The 15,085-nt window shown below is 36.7% G+C and overlaps 1 protein-coding gene across 1 annotated transcript in view; it reads left to right on the forward strand.

Annotated features, from left to right (window-relative positions):
- The window catches only part of KCNH8 (potassium voltage-gated channel subfamily H member 8), a 205,279-nt gene that overhangs the window by 52,234 nt on the left and 137,960 nt on the right, over nucleotides 1-15,085 (forward strand). Inside the window, exon 2 of the mRNA XM_009288600.1 lies at nucleotides 10,654-10,887. Within this exon, the coding sequence (XP_009286875.1) occupies nucleotides 10,654-10,887 (234 nt within the window). The remainder of the gene's footprint in view (nucleotides 1-10,653; nucleotides 10,888-15,085) is intronic.

The raw sequence follows: 15,085 nt of genomic DNA on the forward strand, positions 1-15,085 counted from the left end.
CCGTGCTGGCTGGGCCGGATCCCCTGGTTGTCCCGCTCATGCCTTGTGAGCGCCCTCAAGATGAACCGCTCCATAATCTTCCCTGGCACCGAGGTCAGGCTGACAGGCCTGTAGTTCCCTGGATCCTCCTTCCGGCCCTTCTTGTGGATGGGCGTCACATTGGCAAGCCTATTGTTCTGATGTGAGTCTCTCTCTGATGTAAGTTTTGTTTTATTCAGGCAGTGTTTTGGGGGCAAGGGGGCGGAGAAGGGAAATTGGTTTTGTTCCACAGCAGAATGGAAACATTTGCTATAGAAATGCCAAAGGTTCTTCTGTGTTAGTTAGCCTCTTTATTTCCTTTAAAAAGAACTAGAAATAAAATAAAACAAGCATACATAAAAAGGCCTAGGTTTTGAGTAACTAAGTATCTTCAGTCCCTTCATGATTTTGGCGTGTTTCTTCTCTTATCTTCACTGTTTAAGTTCTTTGAGGTTCAGTTCAGGGATTTTTTTGATAGCAGCCTTTTTGTATGCCTGATTTTCTTTCACTGAGACAATACTTAGTCCAAATTATTTTTTTTCTTCTTCTAAGGTAATCAAAACCCTGACAATTTTACTGTGTATTTATATCTGTACTCCTTACTGCAAGGAAGTTCCAGATGCTTTGAATTTCCGACCATATCCACTTCTTCAGCCAAAATCTGGATTTTTCTCCAGAAGACCATCTTATGGCAATGTTCACGGCAAGACTTTCAGGTTCCCCAAGCAGCTTCTTCCTTGATTACTTGGATATCTTACATAAATCAGTAGACCTAAGCTCAGGTTCTCCTGCTCTAAGCTATACCAATCATTCAGGAGGCCCATAGTAGCTTCATTATAAGAAATAATAGCCTATGTCTGTTTCAGGCACCTACTTTACTTTTCCATTAAGATTATTCCGCTTGTTTGTTCAACACCACCACTAGCCTTTCCACAGTTTTCGGCATTTTTCCTCTGAATTTTTCACGGGATCATTCTCAGCTGGCAAACTCACTACAAGATGGTTCATTTTCTTTTGAATATGATAACTTAATTACATTCTCACCTGTAACCTCCCTCTCATCCTCTACCACCCCAAAAATACAGGTTTTTTACAGATCTTCCTCAAGAATACAATGCCAGCAAGCCCTATGTTGAGATTCTTAGAATTATTTTGATTCAGAAAGGGTGAGTTTGGGATACACAGTGTGATTCTTTGTTATGGTAAATAGTGCTGTATAGAAGTCTACCTTTTCTGGAAATGACATTTCCTGGACATTGTTCATCATTTTCTGAACCATTTTTGATATAATTTCTGTCAATTTGTCAGAAGAACGTTCTTTGAACAGACTTTCTTTTCCACAGCATCATTTTAGAGTAGTGTTGCTTCTCTGAGAAAACTGCATGGAGAAATGCTTTCAGTTTACAGAGAACTCATTTCACTGGAATAGGCACATGGGAGTCTGCTTCTTCTCTCCATTAAAATTAACTGAAGATTACCCTTTAATTTCAGGGACTGAGAGAGGAACATATAAACTGCAAAGGCTCAAAATGGTTACTTTTCACCATAGAGTCCTGGCACCTTAATATTGAAGTATAATAATTATAGAGAGAAATCAATACAGTAGAAGTCACCACAAGCTGGCATGAAATTGTCATGGGGGTCATAGTGGACTGTTAAAGTGACAATGAACAGCCCAGAAACAATGTGTATGAGCTAGGATACATGAAAAACAGCTTTGAGCTGCTTTGAGTAGCAACTTCGACGAGAGGAAATGGCCTCAAGTTGCGGCAGGGGAGGTTTAGATTGGACATGACGAAAAATTTCTTTACTGAAAGAGTGGTTAAACATTGGAACAGGCTGCCCAGGGAAGTGGTTGAGTCACCATCCCTGGAAGTATTTAAAAGATGTGTAAATGTGGCACTTAGGGACATGGTTTAGTGGACATGGTGGTGTTGGGTCAACGGTTGGACTCGATCTTAGAGGTCTTTTCCAACCTTAATGACTCTATGATTCTATGATTTGGGGTAGTATAGCACTTGCATGAAATGATGAATGTTTCTTATTCAGAGAATATAATAGTAACGTGATATTTGAGCAGCCGGTGGTTTTGACATGAGAAAGGTATGGATATTTGTATTTGGGTATCTCGCATGTGGAAATGAAAATCATATGCAAAAGCTGTGTGCTGTTACTATGTGCAGGACCAGATGCATCTGTGATAGTGGTGGGTGAAAAGCTGAGGATGCTGCATCACCTTCTGTGGAGTGCAAGTGCTGCACTAGGCAGATGGTGCTGAGAAAGGATGATTACCGTCCCTTTTGCCTTCACATTAAACCCAGACCTGGTCTGGGTCTGGGTCTGTTTTGAGGATAGGTCATTTTGTTCAGGTGAGGAACAGTGGTGTGAGATGCCCCACTGTAGCCAGAAGAGAATTAGTACGTTTATGACTCCTGCCTCACTGGAGTCTCTAGCATCCGGAGGGCATAGCCTGTTCTCAGTTTCTTCCATGGCTACTTCATCCATTTTGCGAATAGTGGCTAAAAGTTCCCTGTGCTCAGCATGTGGACAGTAGATAGCTTCAACTGGCCTTGCACAGTAGAAGCAAGGGAAAAGACCATGAAGCATTTCCACTGTCTTTCTGCACAGATCCCTCTATATTTCTGTGTTGAAAATATTTTCTTTATGTACTTACTGATAACTTTCTTTTGCACATAGAATCTGCTATACCACAGTAGTTTTTTTTCATGGTCACTTCCAAAGGGGAAACAAATTTCCACAGAATCTATTCATTTCAAGTGATAAGATGAAACTTTCTCAATAGTAGGTAAATAGTTCTTCAACCCTAAATCATCACATTGTAAAGAAATCCAGTTCCTTATTTCCAGTATAGTTGACATCAGGACGTTTTCCAAGCCCCAGAGCTACCACTCCATAATCAACATAGTTGCATAAGAAGAAAGGAGCATCAGAATTCAGAGAGGCAGGAACATGATCTTTTAAAGGCATTTCACACTGGGTTCAAAATACCTAGCTTAAGTTCTTCCCCTCAGGTGTGCAGGAATAACAGCTCATTAACGTGTTTCCTGTATTCTTCCACTAGCTCTGTTAGCAGCATCCGTAACATCTGGCTGCTCAGATGTATTACAACACCAGTAGCAGTACATACATTGAGGACAAATATCCGAAGGGCTATCTACTGCAGTAGTATTATAAACAGGTTCATCGGGCATGATATTTATTAAAGGCATGTGTAGGACACTAAAACCACAAAATATTATGCAATGGTGAAAATCTGGTATGTCTGTAAACTGAGCACCAATTGTGAGTAGGTGACATAGTGCTTAAAACAGCTGTAAACAAACCAGCTTTCAGCCCCTTGTTTCATTCCTATTTCAGACAATTGATAAAAGATCAAAAGATGGACAGGATCACATTGGTAAATGTTCGACAAGGATGTAGCTCTTGTCTTTGAAAATATTTCTATTCAGGAGGACTGCTCATCTGCAAACCTTTCAGTTGAACACTTGAAACCAAGTCATGATTTCATCTGCAAACCTTTCTCTCAGTTGAACACTTGAAACCAAGTCATGATCCCAGGCTCTTAAATCATTAGGCTGTCTGATTTGAACGTATGAGAACTCAATGTATTAGTTTGACTTATAGCAATTCCATTTCTACCATTCCAGGTAAATTTTTAATCAACAGAACAGTCTGAAAAAAACAGCAAATTAAATATAGCTGGGTTACACAAATGACCCTTCTGCCTGGTGGAGGAATTTAAAATTTCCATGTATTTTATTGGAGAAATTGCAAAACATGTTTCCTTTGGAGGCAGGAATCTGTGCACTCTGCTCTCCAGTGGGCACCCGCAGAAAACACCAAACAGCAGCTGAACTCCCTTGTCAGGGATAGAGGGTTCAGTTCTGCCAGATAAACAAGCACCTTCAATTCCCATTGAGAAACTCCCGGATGACACCGCGCATTGTTACAACGTGCTGGCGACTCACGAGTTGCAGTGTCTCTTCACTGCTAATGTCTTCTTTTGTTTGTCTTTTCCACGGGCAAGTGCTGTTTCATTCGTAGCATTTCAATGCATGTAAAACTGCACACTAGCCTGTAAATATTTGACAACTGCAATATAGCTTTTTTAGTTACTTCAGCACTGTGTGCTGGCAGTCACTGCACAATCAATAACAAAAATAAAGCCGGTCAAATAGAATGTAATAGTTTTTTACTGAAAAATTAAATTTTATCAATATCAACAGCTTAAGGGTGGGAAAAGAAATATTTAATTGCAACCTTGATTCTACTTCATCTATTGGATTTAAATTGTTGTTGCACATAATATATGTGTAATGTGAATTTGTAATTCCAGGTAAATATCAAGAAAAAAAGTAAAAAGACATATCTTAGACTAGTTAATATTCCTTTCTGAGGAAAAGTTGTAGATGTCTGCTTCTGCTAGCGGAGTTTAATTTTTAAGAACTTCAAAGCCATCTCTGCTAAAAGTTCCTGTCCTTTACTGTAGTTCACCCATTATAATTGCGCTGATTGTTTATTTGAAAGGTGCTCTGTGATGATAACTGAGCAGTAACAGTGTTGCTACTGTTTGAACAAAGTCCTTTTCAGTCCTTATAATTTGGAATTCAGGTAGATGCAAATGAGATTGGGATTAGAAAAGGACAGGAACATATACAGAGATTTCTAATGGAGAAGCAACTTAATTTTTTTTTTTTTTCTTTTTTCCCCTTTCTAGGATCCCAGGACCCCATTTCACCATGAGGGTTATTTTTGGTTTTGTTTTTGATTTTATTTCCCTCTGATACTGTCTGGTTTTTTGGTCTGCTTTGTTCTAGGAACAGATACTTGGACTGGTCATGACGAAATCTGCAGTCATTATTTTAGTATTGACCTGATGCACTAATGGCACTGAAGGCTGGGGTCGAGATCGTTAAACACTGAGTCTTTTAAATGGCTTATGATTTGTGTTTATCAATAAGACTAGGAGATGATATAGCACCCAGATGCCCAAGTTTTGCTTGGATGTCTTTATGCTGAACTGCATTACAGATTAACTCTTTTTGCAGCTATAAATATTGTACACAGTAAAGCATTTTCACTGTCAGACTAAATTTTATTGTAAATGTAAAGTTAAAGGTTGATTTCCTAGCTGCTGAATTCAGAACTTTTCTACAAGTTAATTCTATGGGAATTCGTTTTGGCGATGCAGGTTAAGTGGGAGCTATTGCGGCTCACCCTTTAGCTGAGTCCATAGAGCTAGGTACTTCCAGTACTGTTTTGTACTCTGAATTTGTAACAGTTACCCAATTTTATGAATACATTTCTTTGTAATGTCAGCCTTTATTTGAAATGACTTGGCCAATTAGATCAATTATACAGCTTTAATGGGAATTCGTTTTGGCGATGCAGGTTAAGTGGGAGCTATTGCGGCTCACCCTTTAGCTGAGTCCATAGAGCTAGGTACTTCCAGTACTGTTTTGTACTCTGAATTTGTAACAGTTACCCAATTTTATGAATACATTTCTTTGTAATGTCAGCCTTTATTTGAAATGACTTGGCCAATTAGATCAATTATACAGCTTACAGTGATGGGTCCTTTGTTCATCAGGCCATACTTTTAGTTTATTATGCAATAGTTCTACCTTTTACTGCACTACTGTAAAATCACTGGCATACACAATATTTTTTTAGTGAAGAATGGGAAGACGTACCAGTATAATCAACTTTCTTTCTTTCTGACTCACCTAGATCTGGATAAATTTTAACCTCACATTAGTGACCCAGTTAACTGTACTGAGATTTTCAAGAGGAACTTTAATATTTGTAGTGTATGCATTATAAAATAATTTTGGTCTCGTTCAGATTCAAAGGTTAGTATTTGGTAAATGAGGTTAAACTCTAATTAAACTCACTTGCATCTAAATGTGCTGACATAAAGCTAAATGTTTTCATATGCTATTTTAATCATTCAGTTGGGTAATCTTAACTGTTAATGTAGTTATATTCTCTGTAACAGTAATTTGCGTGAACCTGGAATGAGATTTCTCTTGCTAAGTTGCCCATGTAGGAACTGTGGAATCAAACCCAAATGTAGTAAATCCTTTCATCCAGAAGAATTATGGACTGTTCTCCATTCAATATAATAACTATGTGAGTCACTTGCTTAATTAATGTAGCTTCTTTGATTGCTAGGGATTTTTTTTTCTTTTGTAGTTTTTTTTTCCTTCCTTTTTAATTCATAAACAATTTAATATTTAAAATTAGAATGGTGGTTGGCTGTGCTCAGTTGCACAAGAAGTCAGATAGATGTTCTCTTCACTGATAAAGATGAAGACTTGCAGAAACCATCTGGACTTTGATTGAAAAGAACTGTTACAAGAACTGGGGAAGCACAACGATGAGATTTATAGCAGACAGCTACAGTATTAAAGCAAAAACCCTTTTGTCATTTTTCGCTAAATAAGATGACTAAGATTTATCAAGGGAGTGCTGAGTTTAATTGTAACATGGTCTCATTACAAACAGTCAGATAAATTGTGTGCATTAATTATGAAGCGGAGAATTGCATAATAGCCTTTGTCTTTAATTACCTCAATTCTAAAACTCTGTCATGGAATGTTTAACGAACCTGTCTCTCTGTATCAGATGTCATGTCATATAAATTTGTTCTGTTTCTTAGGTTATAATTTTTGGGTATCAGGTCATTGAAACAGGGCAACGTTGTGTAAGCCTGTGATTGAAGGTGTAGTTAGCGTGGTTCTGGTTCAGCTTGTTTACTTGTCTCCAAGTTTATGCTATGTGTCTGGCAGAGGTTTCTGATCAACAGAAGACTTGCATGTTTCTAATGTCCTATCCACTCCAGTATGTCCTGCTTCCAAAGAAAATGCAGGCATGCAAGCTCCTAATATTCATCCTTCGAACTTCCATGTGAAAAAGTCATTTGCTCTTCATAGAAAATGAACACAAAAGAAAAGAAGCATAGCTGAAACAAATCTGCTTTTAAATTGTGCTGAATAGTTGCGGAATACCTCTGTCATATTTATCCATCTTTGCTGACTTGCTGCTAAAGGAAAACTTAGTGAACGTTGTTGGATTTTTTTGTGTCTAGGCTTCTTGTTCCATCTTTAACAGAAGTACCTTTAAATCATCCTTTACACATCACACGCAGGCTTGAACATACAACCAAGTATTTTTATCCAAAGCTAATATAAAAATACACATTTTGAATATTTTTATTTATTTTGCACAGACTTACAGCGCTTAACAATTTCTGAGCTGAAGAGTGCTACTCATGGTTTTGTCAAAATCTGTTCTTTCAAGTTGTATGCAGATTTGCAGCAGTTTTACTCTGTTGTTGCACATGCCCTGTACTCCTGAACAGTCCAAAAGGCTCAAGGTTGCATCGTTCTCAATAGATCTTGAATTTAGCTTGGATGTATTTTCTTGTCTAAACAAAATAACGATATAAATCCTACCAGTAATCCAGTACTGTCTCCTGATCAAGTCCAACCAATCTGAATAAAATAACTTAATATTCATGCTGATGTGCGGAAAGAACAATATAGAATTCAACGTTCTCTTTATTATTATGGAAGTGTTGCAATCTACATATAAACATATACCAAAATATACAGACCAGTAGGTTTGTATCACTCGTTGCAAATTTCCTACTGTAAGTTCAAAGACAAGCAAAAATGCTGTCTTCCAGTCCATAGATTTCTCATGAATTATTCTAAATAAAATGTCATTCTTCCTACTCTGGATTTTAAGATCTAGCTAGCTATCACTGAAGATGATAGAATTAAATGCTGGGTTTGTTATTTGTGTCACACTGAAGCCTAAATGATATAAATTTCACCCTCAATTCTTTGGTTTTTTTGAAATATTTTATGGTGCTTTATGTTCACTAGGAATAGCAAGTGATATTAAAGATTCCAAGCTATGAAAATAAATTACAGAAGTAAATAAACTTTGAACCTGAATGTTTCAAGATATGTTTGAAGAAAAATTTTGTTTTGTGTAATAGGTAAATGTTAATTATCACTTAATAAATATTACTGAACAATTTGATGAAACACAGATAATTATTAGACAAAACTGTGTTGCTTGATCCTTAAATATTACAAGGATTTTTTTCAATAAATTGTTTAAATATTTCCCTTAGTCTACTAATTTCGGATTACAAGTGCATCTTTCATCATTTGATTTGAACATCAAGCTCAAGAAAAACATAAAATATAATTCTGATTGTATTTTACTGAAGCTTAGGCTTTACTGTTGTACTCAAAAATTTCAGCAAAATTAGGCTTACAGCCTTATCAGACATCTGCTGATGTTAACAGAAAAATTGCCTCTTATTCTAGCTGGCACCAGATTGGGCTTTTAGAAGTAAATTGTTTTCTGCTGTGAATGTTAAAGTAACCAAAAGTATTTTGGGTTTATTTTGATGTAAATGACAGCAGAGTTTGGCCATCTTAATTTTTTCATAAAATCATTATATGCTTGGTAAGCTCCAGTATATTCCTGTTCATAATGATATTCAAACACTACTGCACTCCGAAAACATCCTCCCTACCCTTTCTGTCCTTTCGGTGTTCCATATTCTGCTTCATGCAATTCAGAACAATTAGAATTTAAAAAAAAAAAAAAAAAAATTTTGGGTCACATATTTATACCTTAACAAACAAAAACAAGAAACCCAGGAGTAAATTTATTTGATAGCTACAAATGCATTTGGGATGTACAATCTGCAGGTCTTACACTGTAATGCCGTCATTAAACTGCAGTGCAAACGTATGATTTTAATTCTTTTGGCAGTGTGGGGATTTAGTTTTGTGTTGACAGGGGGAGCAGCATGTCGGTGCATGAATGGTAATGATACTTATTCTCTAGTTAGGCAAATAAAAATGACAGTCTAAGTCAAGCACTGCACTGAACCAGAATGCATTTTTAAATTACATATTTAGTAAATGAGAAAAGTCTGTTTTAATATAACAATCATTTCTTGAAAGACTCTAGTTAGATTTAAGCAAAAGGTGAGTAACTGAAGCAAAGTCTTAAGAGCAAGCTGATCATTTAATGAACGTCAGCATTGTCTTTAAAATACTGAAATCTTAGCAGTATCAGCCGTACTATTTTCTCCCTTGGGTAAATAAAGAGTAATGTAGCTGAAGTTGTTGGAATTTCATGGATGCAGAACTCTTGTGACAGTTAAGGCTGAAACAGACCTATTTTTCCTCTATTTTAGTTTATGTATTCTGTCCCTCCCTTCCCCATTCATGAATAATATATCCCTGTATGGGGATTAGGCATATCAACCTGAGTTTTCCATTAAAATAGTTCATTTTTCTCTTTAAATTTATGAATATTTATCAAGGGTTTCTGGGTTAGTTAATAGTGTTTTCCCTTAATACATACACATGAGTCCACATGCACATGATTCTGAAAAATTAGAAGTATCTGTCTTGGGACTAGACTGCTCCTAAGCTCCCGCCAGCAAGCTGTAAGTTAAACATTCCTTAATAAGCAATAGGCAAAAAATAGTCTTTCCTCCCTCGATGTGAAATGTAGACAGATTCCTCCCATAAAACCTTTTTTTTTTTTTTTTTTCACTTCAAGAAAAGGTAACACAGGCAAAAAAATGTATGAGAACTTCATATATTATCTGGAAAGGGTCTCCATGCTAATTTAAAAAGACCATAAAATGCTAGAGGTGTTGACGTAAGCTGAAGATGAGAGTCTAAGGCACAAAACCTTCAAAGACACTTCAGCAAGGGATGGAAATGAGCAATTAGGCTGCAAGATTTGCCAAAGATTTGAACTCAAATTAGAACATCGCTTTTTGTTGATTGATGTCCATGTCAATATACTGTTCTTCAATTTATCATACATGATAGTTGCATCTTACACCCACTGAAAAATTATAAAGTACATTAAGGTGTAACAGGATGGTGAATCTTTGATGTGCCTGTTTCATATGGGAGAAGTATGGTGGGGCTCTGGAAGACAGCTGACAGTGCTTTTGGATTAAATCTTTTTCCCTCACAAAAAAGAAAGAGAAAACAAAGGACAAACAATTCCATGTAGCCCCGGAATGTCCCTCAACTCTATTTTTAAGGATTCCTTTGCAAAATTATATAAAAGAAATTAGTTTGAGTGTTGATAAAGGTCAACTTTAGCTTATTGAGAGCATAGATAGATTAGGTTTTTTTAAAGTATAGCTATGTCTGTTCAGACTGCAGAGTAGTCTGAGTGGCAGCATAACAGAGCACCTTTGAAATTTCTCCAAAGCTTCCATGTTTGTCACCAGTCTTTGGTCAAGTGGTTGCTTTAATGTGCTAACATCCATCTCAGAGGCAGTTATCATAAATTATTGCTTGAGGATGCAATGAGGCAAGCTGTACATAGCCATGAGGAACCATTGTATGAAGGTGCTCTGCGGACTCTTAGACTTGATTTCATTTCAGACTAATGGTCTAAAAACAGAAGTTGCATTCTTGTTTGCAGGCAGTTGGGACTTTGTTTTTAAATGTATGTCCAGTTGTGCCTTCCTATGAAGCTAGAGGAAGTATTATGTCAAATGATGTAGAATTCAGACTGTGATTCACATTTTACATTTGTGTTCTTCTACAGATAGTAACTTCATCCTTGCAAATGCTCAGGTGGCTAAGGGATTCCCTATTGTTTACTGCTCAGATGGCTTCTGTGAGCTTGCTGGATTTGCACGAACTGAAGTCATGCAGAAGAGCTGCAGCTGTAAATTTTTACTTGGTGCTGAGACAAATGAACAGATGATTCTTCAAATTGAGAAATCATTGGAGGAAAAGGTAGAATTCAAAGGAGAAATCATGTTCTATAAGAAGAACGGTAAGTTTTTCTTTCCTGTTTTGTTAGTCCCAAAGAATGAAACTTAGCATTAATGCATGTAATATATGGTATGCATTTCTATCTAATGATTGTGTATGTCTATAATCAGACCTACAAGAGTAGGTTTGAATAAAGACAGTTGGATACACATTGAGATTATGTTTATATTAGTGTTATTGACTTTATGTAAGTATATGACAAGTTATAAAGCTTCATAGAAGAAATTCAGGGTCCTAAACTGCATTGTGAGACACTGTGTTATCCGCATTCAATATGACACTGCATTTTCTATTTTTTTCTTATATTGAAGTTCTTACCCCTTATTGTTGAAACTGTAATTAAAAAAATTAATACTCACCATAAGGTAGACAGTGACTATGTAAAATTTTCAGTCCCATCAACAAAATGCTCAGAACTTTGAATGATCCAAGTGACTCATTCTCCACAGCCACTATATGTAAATACAATAATAATGAGTTTCAAAAAGTGGGTAAGTACTTTAGGTAAAATATATATTTAAGTAGGTATTGTCACATAAAAAAATTTCCGAGCATTAAGCAACTCCATAGACTTCAGTAAATTTCAAGTTGCACCACCAAAGCTTTCACTCCTACCGCAGGACATTTATAAGGACAATTTTGTAGTCAAGATGAGTGAGCCATGGAAGAAAGCACCCCATGATGCACGCTTATCACCTTGTTTCATTTATATCAGGCTCCTTCAGTGTACCTATTCTGTAAGCGTTTACACTGCCATCATTCATGGGATCTTCAAACAGGTGACACTAAGTGTGAGATACTGACAGGATTGCAGCCACCCCAGTGCTATAGGAGCCTTCACATGTGTTTAATGATCCATGGGCTCAATGGATCCACGGGCGCCTATTGAGTATCACCGTCTGTTTTATTATATGGCTAGAATTTCTAGGCATACGTTTAGACCATATGTTTTCCTCATAGACCCTACTTATGTCTTTACTAATTAAACATTTTCCCCTCAAATATTATTACTATTATATTAAATACTTTTAAAAGTTACCTTCTAAAAGTAATAACTATACATTGACAAGACGATAGTCAGTGATTTAGACTGTTAGAAGAAGGCAGCTTCACTTTCCCTGACATACAAAAAAGAGAAATGTCTTTCTTTTTGGGGAGGCTTTGGGGGGGTGGTGGTGTTTATTGTTGTTGGTTTTTAGCATTTAGAAGGGACTCTCATAGTTCCTGGAACACATGTTTCAGGAAGGTTATTCAAAGAAAGTCATTTCAAATTTGTAAATCATGTCTGAATATAGGGAAAAAATGATCTTAATCTGAAAGGATAAGAGTTGCTTTTCTCCAGTATTGTATAGTGATGAGTGGGCACGGTGAGAAGAGATTTCAATGTATGGAAATGAAAGAAGTAAAGCTAACATATTCATTTCACTGTCTTGGTCCTGAATGATAAATTGTGATTCCTTTGCCTTATGAAGGGGTGCTTCATACCTATAATAGATATGATTAATGCAGGCAGAAAGAGATTGCAGGTCAATTTGCTTATCAGTAAAGTAGCTGAACCACAGAAAAATAAGTAAAGAGAAATTTTTTTTTTTAGGATAAAAGAATTCCTACAATCCATCCTACTTGCATCCCTGTGTATAATTTGACTGGAAGCCATTCCAAGACATTTTCTGAGTATGAATAAATTTCCCAGACTGCCTACTATATTTTTCATTTTCATTTATTTCTGTACCACTGGGAAACAGAAATGAATAGGTATTAAAATAACATGAGACTGTTCTTGAATAAAAGCCAAATTTATCTTTAAAAATAATCTTGTTTTTTCAACAGAGCTGCAAAGTGCAGACACTAGATTTGGTAAATCATCCATTTTAGCTAAATGTTCTGGTTTTGGGGTTGGGTTTTTTTTTTCAGAAGAAAAATTGAACTTCTGAAGCAGTTAGGCTTATTCAACATTAGCAGAAGAAAAAAAAAAAAAGATGTCTGTTGCAGAAAAATGTTTTTAAAATATTTTAAGACTTAAGAACTTTGGGAATAATGGCCCCAAAATTACTGTATGGATACGTTCAGGCTTACCTGATATTGAAAATAATTGTCAGTTGGGCTAGTGCCCAGTGTACTGCCAGGAACATAGGTCAGGGGCAGACAAGTAACTAGTAATGTCTAGTTGTCATAGGGTTACATTTCAGTGTCTTGTTAAGACTTTAGGGTGTCAGAGTGAAACTAGGTATCTGGCTTTAGTCCACCATTCAGAGGTACAGCCTTGTTCTGTAGGCCTAGCTACAAGACCAAATGAACACTTTCAGGGATAATTTCAGGGATAGAAGTTCGGCTTCAGGGATAATTCTGAGCTCATGGAACAGACTGAAACGTCCCTCAGCATACTTCTTAAAAGCTTAGTAATGAGTACAATATTATGATAAGAAATGACTATGAGGGAAATGGATGTATGAACACAATAACTTATTCTTGGTTTCTTCTTCTGGATTCAATCTGAGATGTAGAAGCTAGAAATTTGTAATTAATCATTTTTTTTCCATGTGTCTCTCATCTTTTGGGAAAGAAAATCAAGCTTCCAAAACTGAATATGTGTTGATTTCTTAATTGCCACTTTTTTCAATATTTTGAATTTGATTTAAACTCATTTTAAAACTGATTTAGTTTTTATCATTAAATTAGATTGTTTATTCTAAACAAGTAGTGATTCAAGCTTGGGACTTAAAGCTCTTACTAGTTTTGATCTGAATTTAGTAAGCTTGAATATGGGGCCTTTCACAGTTACTTAACCATCATTTAAGAATTCACATAGGACTTCTGCTCAGTAATTGTTAGTTAAAGGAATGATTGTTGTAACTAAAACAACTCCAGCAACCCACTTGTAATTTCATGGAAGTTCCAGACTGCTCCAAGCTGACACTGCAGCCAGTAAGAGTGGCATGCAAGGACCTGGGTAGGGAGCTGGATTCTAAGATGGATTACCTGTCTGTGGGATGAAATGCAGGATTTCATTGTCTTTGTCCTTTGGGTTTGGATCTTAACAGCAGGATGAACTTCAGCAGTTGTACTCTGACCAAACTAGAAAACAATCCTCCTGGAATGACTAGAAGTGGATAGGAACTTTTCTCTCTGTGTGTTCTCTTCACATTTTAACAAATCCTTAGAATATGATAAACTGGCTGTACCTTCTCATCCAGGATATTTTCTGCCATGTTAGCACAGAGCAGTATCAGAACTGCGACAGCAGCAACAGCAGCTTCAGACAGAGATGTTTCTTGAAAATCCCATTCAAAATACACTTTTCATCATAGTTTCAGTATTTATTTTGGTTCCTCAGTCAGTTTCTAACTTTTTATTTGTCAGAGCTATATTGGGGTTTTTTAAGGCAAACAGAAAAGGAAACTATTAAAAGACAAGGAATTTTATGATTGTTGTCTTCTTCAGAAAGTTTTAAAATTATATAGCTTAGGAGCTGAATTTTTAGATGATTTTTTTCTCTTACTATTTCTACACTTTCTTTAAAACATCTGCAACAAATTAAGTTGTCAATTATGATAATGGAAATGCAAAGTAATCTTTTTGAATTCAAGCGAGTTGTGAGAAAAGAACTCTCTCCCTGGATCTCTTTTTTAGAGTAATCGAAAAGCAGATGGACACTATGCTGAGGAACTACATTTAGACAAACCCTTCTTTTTCTCCCTGCCAGACCGCTGCAGAAATTTACCAATAGCAAGTACATGTAGTTAAATGAGGTCTTCACAGTCCCCCAAACTGAAGTATAGAATCATAGAATAGTTTGGGTTGGAAGGGACCTTTAAAGGTCATCTAGTCCAACCCCCCTGCCGTGGGCAGGGACATCTTCCACTAGATCAGGTTGCTCAGAGCCCCATCCAACCTGACCTGGAATGTTTCCAGGGATGGGGCATCCACCACCTCTCTGGGCAACCTGTGCCAGTGTTTCATCATCCTCAGCGTAAAAAAAAGTCTTCCTTCTATCTAGTCTAAATCTACCCCCCTTTAGTTTAAAGCCATTCCCCCTTGTCCTGTCACAACAGGCCCTGCGAAAAAGTTTGCCTCCATCTTTTTTATAAGCCCCCTTTAAGTACTGATAGGCTGCAAGAAGGTCTCCCCAAAGCCTTCTCTTCTCTAGGCTGAACAACCCCAACTCTCTCAGCCTGTCCTCATAGGAGAGGTGTTCCATC

Source organism: Aptenodytes forsteri, unplaced genomic scaffold (genome assembly GCF_000699145.1).
Source record: "Aptenodytes forsteri isolate BGI_AS27 unplaced genomic scaffold, ASM69914v1 Scaffold9, whole genome shotgun sequence".
Classification (NCBI taxonomy): Eukaryota; Metazoa; Chordata; class Aves; order Sphenisciformes; family Spheniscidae; genus Aptenodytes; species Aptenodytes forsteri.